The 6,843-nt window shown below is 66.0% G+C and overlaps 1 protein-coding gene across 3 annotated transcripts in view; it reads left to right on the top strand.

Moving 5' to 3' along the window:
* ACOX3 (acyl-CoA oxidase 3, pristanoyl) overlaps positions 1-6,843 on the top strand; it is a 32,056-nt gene that overhangs the window by 19,659 nt on the left and 5,554 nt on the right. Inside the window, exons 13-15 of one of the 3 annotated variants that reach the window (XR_001517569.2) lie at positions 3,775-3,890; positions 4,326-5,903; positions 6,673-6,757. Coding sequence is in view for 2 of the 3 variants with exons in the window: in XM_006919016.3 (XP_006919078.2) it covers positions 3,775-3,890; positions 6,673-6,839 (283 nt within the window). In the remaining variant the exon portion in view is untranslated. The other 2 variants (XM_006919016.3, XM_015594995.2) reach the window with 2 other exon arrangements.

Genomic DNA, 6,843 nt, shown 5'->3' with positions numbered 1-6,843 from the left:
GGGGCCGGGGGGGATGGGGGGCAGTCTGAGCCACCGGGACGAGGGTGCAGCGGCTGGGGTGCGAGGGGAAGAGCTGGGGGGCTGCTTCCCACGACGTGCCCCAGCTCCGGCCCCTGGGCTCAGGGACATCCAGCGGCCTGTCCCAAGTGGAGTGCAGAGCCAGGTCTGGGCGTGAGCCCGCTGTGCTCCAAAGCTCAGGATTGTTACTACAGCTTCCAGAAGCTTCCGAATGGGCTGTCAGGATGAGACTGTACAGAAGGAACAGGCTTGGGACTTTGGTCCGCTCCTCTGTGTCCCCCCACCCCCGAGGTCGATGGCTTCGAAGAAAGCACCTTCCCACAGGGTCCCAGCTGCTCTTTTGTTAAATCCTGCGTCAAAACCAGCAGCTTTACTCCACGGCGGAAGTGTCCCTGGTGTCGTGACCTTGCCCGTAGCATTTGGGGAGCCGGCTTCACTTCACCACCTGCAACACCTGTTTCCAGGGCCGCACTCGGGGCTGGGCACGGAGCACAGCGCAGGCTCCGCAGGCAGAGCTGACCCTCGGGGCTGGGCACGGAGCACGGCGCAGGCATCTGCAGGCAGAGCTGACCCTGTTAGAAACGACAAGCAGCCCGCCTGCCGCGAGGGGGACGTCAGGCTCCCCCAGGCCGCCCGGGCCTGTTCCCAGCCCCTGCACCCCCCGCCGCGGGACTCGGGGGGCCGGTTCCACCCCTCCTGCCTCAGCTTCCCCGGCACCCAGGGTAGTAACGGGTCTGCCGCATGCGGATAGGAAACGGGGCCACTGGGAGGTCCACTCCTGATGCTCACAGAGCTCCCCAACCAGCTGTGGCTACAGAAAGCACTAGAACATGACTTAATCGTTCTGGTGACACCAACCCAGCCAGAACGTTCTCTTCCCTGAAACCCCCGCCCGTCGTAAAATGAAACGGTAAACAAGCAGCCCGCCAGCCCCGTGCAGCCCGCCAGCCCCGTGCCGTGTCCGCCTTGCGGGGACAGCCCCCGCGGCACCCCGTTTCTCCTCCGAGGGCCCTAATTTCTGCAAAATCCAACACACTGAAAACGTTTTCTGGAGGAAAAAGTGCAACTCAAACTTGTTTGGCGAGCGTTGCTCGGCTCCGAGTCCCCCCGTGACTCTGCACGCGCAGAGAAGGGACTCGGGGCCCACGGCCGCCCCGCGTCCCCGGGCATTCGATCGGCAAACCCCAAGCCTCGGGCTGGCCTCATCCCAGCGAGATCTTTGGTGCAGAGTCGGGCCAGGTTCACGGCCCCGGGGCTGGGCGGGCGGCGGCCTGTGCGGGGGGCCAGGGGGTCTCCCTCGGGGGTAAGAGGGTCATTCGGAGCGGAAGGTTCCCGTGATCGTGTCACAGGCGTGTGCGCTGGGCTTTAGCAAACGGTCTGCACGCGGAGGGCCCGCCTCGTCGCTGAGTGACGGCCCTGCTCCCCCTGCGGCCGGATCGTTCGCAAAAATAGTAAATGACGGCGGCTCAGCGTGTTTGCTGCTGACAGCGCATGTGCCTGCAGGGTGGGGGGTCGCGTCCCAGGGGTCCCGGGTGTCGGCCCTGCGGTGCGGCCACGGGACCCGGGGCTGGGGGTTCCGTGCTGAGCACCCTCGTGGGCATGAGAGATGTAGAGAGCTCTGGGGGTGAGCTGAGCTGTCTTCTAGAAAGTCGGAGGTTCTGAACCGTGTGTTTGGGAGCAGGCGCCAGGCGGGGCACAGGGCGTGCGGGGCACGTGGACGTGGATGGCAGGAGGTGGCGCCCAGACTCGGGGCCACGTGCCCTCCAGGAGCTGGGCCCAGTCGTCCGGGCCTTGCTGTCTGGGCGGCCCTAGGCCAGGCCCTGCCTTAGAAAGCGTGCTTGGGGCTGGACTGGACTCGCAGATCACACAGGAAACCAAACCCAGGCAGAGGCAGCGCAGGGGGCAGGGGACGGGCAGAGGTGGACGGAGGGTCACGAGCAGCCCATTAGAGGGTGGGGCCAGCGAAGCCCCCTGGTGACGCCGGGAGCCCAGGTGTCGCGTGTTGAGTCGAGGGCCCCATGGGCGTGTTCCGAAGCTCCTGGACTGAGGCCGGCGGGAGCGGCCAGCCGAGGAGAGACGAGCACAGTGACAGTGGCAGCTGCGGGGGCGTGTGTGAGGGCGTCATTGGCCCCACGTGGGCGGGGGCCGCTGGGGGGCCGCTGAGTGCAGAGGGGACGCTGGGGGAGCCCTGAGGAGGCCGCCAGAGGCCATTTGCGACCCGGGAGGGCCTCGAGGACAGCAGTGCTGAGCAGGCTTGTCCTTGGCCATGCACGGCGTCCCCAGGCGAGGCCACCACTGCCAGTTCTCCCACCCGACCTCATTCGTCACCGATTTATCACTTACAAAAAATTCCAGGAATTGTCCACGCGGCTCACCCGCGTTCACATCTGCTTTCCCATGCTCTCTGGGGACCGTCCCCTCCGCCGAGCACGCTGGAGCCGCATGACGTGCTCCTTCTAAAAGTGGAGCTGCCGAAGGAGCGGGGCCAGCAGCCGGCGCGCTCACGGGACGCACAGCACCGGACCGGCCCCCGACCGGGGCCTTCGCGGCGCCTCTGGTGCGGGGCGGGACAGAGGGCCCTGTCGGGGGACGGCCCGCACGGCCTCGAGGGACAGCGGCAGCCTCCGGCCCAGCTGCAGCACGTGTGTGAGCGGCTTTGGCCTGAGCAAGGTCCTGGGTGTGTCGCTGTGTCCATGAGTCATGGAACGCTTGCGTCTCTGCGACACCCACCCTTGACTGCTGGTGGTGACAGTCCCTGCTGCCGGGAGGTGGTTAAGAAGTGGCAGTCCCAGAGGCTCCGGAACAGGAGTTCGCCAGATGGGTCCTGCCGTGTCCGCACTGGTGTCCAGCACTGACCCGGGCTTCGGGGACGTCCTGGATGGAAGGCAGCATCTAAGGCTCGGGTGCCCACTGGGCCACCTCGTGCGCCAGTGTCCTGGGGAGGCTGTGACAAAGTCCCACAAAGTCGGTGCTGAAAATGGAAGTCCGAAATCGAGGCGCGGGCAGGGCTGCGCCCCTCCGGAGGCTCCAGGAACGGTCCTTCCTGCCTCCCGCGACTCCTGGTGGCTCCTGGTGGCCGCGTCAGTGCAGTTTCTGTCTCCGTCGTCATGCGGTCTCGCAGAGTCTGTGTCTCCTCTTCTGTCCCTGTGTAAGATGCAGGGCCACCCCAACCCCTGGTGGCCTCATCGCGAGACCCTCAACCGCAGAGACCCTCTTCCCAAGTGAGCACACCTGTGTTCCAGGGTCAGCGCGGACATGTCTTTGGGGGGACCTTTTCGAGCCCCCACACCTGGCAGGAGTTTGAAAGGAAGGGGTTCGGTCCCCTGGGCCCCGCCCACCAACCCATTGACACCGAAACCGCCCAGACTCCCGGCTCCCCTGTGCACGTGGCCGGAGCCGTCACTCCTCGGCCAGAGACACCAGCCTGCTCTCCACTGGACTCAGCTGCGCTCTGAGGGGCCGCTGACCGAACAGCCGGGGAACGGGCGGAGTCTGCGGCCGCAGATGCTGTGTCTCCCTCCGGGGGCATGCGTGGCAGAGAAGGAAATGCCCAGGGCCCTTCGCCCTGTGTGCGCAGACCCCGTACGGCCAGCCACTCCTGGGACGCCCAGCCGAGAGCAGCTGCCCGGCGGGCGTGGGCCCCCGAGGACCAGGCCCTCACACGCGTGCGCAGGCGAGGTGCTCGGTGCCTGTCCCGGTGGGTCCTCGGCGGTGGTTCGATGCTGACTGTGGCTTTCCCTCTGTTTCCCGTCGAAGTTCCCCTGGCAGCGTATGAGTGGCTGGTCTGTTACCTGCTCCGAGAGACTCACCAAAAACTCAGCGAAGAGAAGAGATCGGGGAGCAGCGACTTCGCAGCCAGAAACAACTCTCAGGTACGTGTCTGCCTTAGAAGTTGCCCAGTGTGTTGTTAGCTCCTAATTCCTGGGCCGCCGGGTCGGTGAGCCGGGCATCCTGGGGGAGGGGGTGAGCCCAGCCCTCCAGCCCTTTGACCTCGGCCCGCAGCCCGACTTCTGCATCGTGGTTTGCTGGCCTCTGTGGAAGGGACTGTGGGCATCACAGAATCCCAGCAGTACCAGCCCGTCAGCCCGCAGGGGTGACTGGGGGTAGAGCGCTGGGTGCCAGATCCTCAGACACACTGTGGGGCCAGGACGCCAGCCCGGGTCCTGACCGACAGAGCGGCTGCTCGGTGACATGTGAGGTCACACCGCGCTCTGCCTTTCTTTTTCCAAAGTCGTCACCCGCCCCGCCTCCCCAGGGAGCTGTGGTGGGAAGGGTCCCAGGGTGGCCTTGGTTCTCGCCCTGGACAGGGCTGTCCCCCGTTCCGGGAGCCCCGTGCAAACGCAGTGTGGAGAGACAGCCCGTGAAGCCGGGGCCAGGCCGCGATCCACACGTCCGTGTCCCTGGACCGATGCTGTCACTTGGGAGGCCGTGATAAGGGAAGCACCCGAGGCTCCTCAAACTGGTGGTGTCCCTTCCCCTCGGTGTCGATCCGTCCCTGTCTGCCCGCCTCCTCTGAAAGCCCGGCCCTCCTAAGCCGCCAGGGCCAGCTGCCCCCTGGGGCGGACGCAGAGCTGGTAGTGCCTCCAGGGAATGGTGGACTCCTGCCCGGGTGGAGACGAGGAACGAGGATGGGGTCGACGGGAAGGGCTCGGGCCGAGGGCGACTGAGCCAGCGTCGAACCTGTAGCTTAAAGGAAGTGAACCAGCGGCGGCCAGGATCGGCTACGCCTCGGTTCAGAGCCGCAGCGCGTGAAATGGGCATGGAACTGCCCTCGGAGTGGGCAGCGGCCGGGCAGGCTCGGTCACTCGGACGCTGGCGGCTGCGGACTCGCTCATCCCACATCGGTCCTAACGCTGTGTGTCAGATCGTCTTCCTTCAGGCGGAAACGGAGGCCCTGCCCTGAGTTACAAGCCGGCACCCCGAAGAGGTGGAGGGCACAGAGGGGGTCCCGCTTTCCCTCTCCCAGACCCGAGAGTTGCCCGGGGCCGGTGGCTCCGTCCGCACTGCCCGTCACCGTGCCGGCGCCTGGCACGTGTGCCGTCACGGCGGAAGCCAGGCGGTGGCTCGTTTGAGAAGTAGCTCACCTTCCTTAGCCCTTCGCCAAGGGACCCTCACGGTGTCCAGTGGGTCACGCGGCAGAAGATGGAGGGGCCGGTGGGTGTCCCCAGGGAGTCAGGCAGAGCTGACCAGCACACGTGAGCTGAGGCACAGCCCCACGGAGTGGCTGACGGGACAGTGGCCTAAGGCCCGGAAGGGAGGATGTGACCCGAGGGGGCCTGTGCCGCCCACCCCGGGTCTGGGTCAGCGAGCGTTCAAGGCCGAGCTTGGGGTCGGTCTGACAGCTGGGCGCGCCCAGAGCCCAGGGCTGGACCTTCAGGGTCCCGAGGGATGTCGTCCCGTCCCACACGGCAGCTGGAGCGGGCGCAGCGCACGAGCAGGCGTCAGGGGACGCGTGTGCCCTTGGCGTGGGCGGGCCTCCCTGAGGCCGGGGGCCGTCAGCTCCGACGGTGGACGCGTGCCCCTTCCCCGCGGCAAGTGACACTGGGAACGAGGTCGGGACGCAGTCTGCAGACGGAGAGGACACGTGACTCCCGACCACGTCCCCCGCCGTGAGGTCCTGCGGACAGAGGGGCGGCAGCCCTGCAGTCTCTGGCCATGGACCAGCGCCAGGGCGTGCGGGCGAAGGACGGTGTCCAGTGGGCAGCGGCCACTCCGCGTGCTGTCGACGGAGGGCGGGAGCTGCCGTCCCTGGGGAGACTTCCTGCTTTAGTCGAAGTGTGACGCGTGTTCCCTCTGACACTGCAGAGAGGCTTTTAACTTCCCTCTGTCCGCGCCGCCGGTAACACCTGCCGCTTGCTGTCTGCTTCGCAAGCCAGGCGCACACAGTAGGTTCTTTTAGAAAGAAATTAAGATGTGTCTACTGTGATTTTTTTCCAGGTGACACTGACGCATGTTCAAAACGAGAAATGTACAAAGGAGGACGGGGGTCTCCCCACCCCGCCTTCCAGCCTCACCACCCCTGCCCCGGAGCCCACCCGACCCGGGTTCCTGGGGACCCCCTCCGGGGACATCTGTGCCTCAGAAGGCAGATGACAACATTTTTCTCCAAAACGTGTCATTTCACACCGTCGTCTCTGATGAACGAGGAGATCGAGGCCAAGAGAGACGCCCAGGTCACCTGGCTCACCTGCGCCAGGGCCGGCCTTGGACCCGGGCCTGCTGACCCCAGGGCCCAGCTCCTCCCTGTGCTGCACGGCTGACGTCTGAACGCGGCTGGGAGAGTTTGGAGCTTGTTTTTTATCTCAAGTATCCATTACGTGTTAAGGTGGCAACATCCTCAGAAACTAGAATGCACACCTGGCTCCAAATTGGCTCATCACGTCCATTCCTGGGGCTGGAGGTTCATTGGGCGTGGGGGCTCGAGAGACGGATGCTGGCATTGGGACCAGTGTGGAGGGAGGGGACGGACTGGGGGTATAGGGCTGTCCACCCAGGACGGCAGCCTCCGCCCGGCCGGCCCTCGCTGTGCGTTCTCAGCAGGCATCAGGTCCAAGGTTTGCTGCCGTCAGCGGACGGCGATCCTCAGCTACTTTGAGTGCAGGAGGTCCCCGGCCGTGGCTCACGGCGGGGATGGCCCTATGCGTTTGCTTTCAGGTGTACTACAGCCGCTCCCTGGCCCTGGCGTTCCTGGAGCTCACGGTCGTGCGGAAGTTCCACGAGTTCACGCACCAGCCCTGCGTGCCCCCCACCTTGCGGGCCGTGCTCCAGCGGCTGAGCGCGCTCTACGGCCTGTGGTCCCTGAGCCAGCACGCGGCCCTGCTGTAC

This window comes from Pteropus alecto, unplaced genomic scaffold (genome assembly GCF_000325575.1).
Source record: "Pteropus alecto unplaced genomic scaffold, ASM32557v1 scaffold5, whole genome shotgun sequence".
NCBI classification, from domain to species: Eukaryota; Metazoa; Chordata; class Mammalia; order Chiroptera; family Pteropodidae; genus Pteropus; species Pteropus alecto.
The sequence above is the reverse complement of the archived record's forward strand: the minus strand, read 5'-3'. Positions and strand labels throughout refer to the sequence as shown.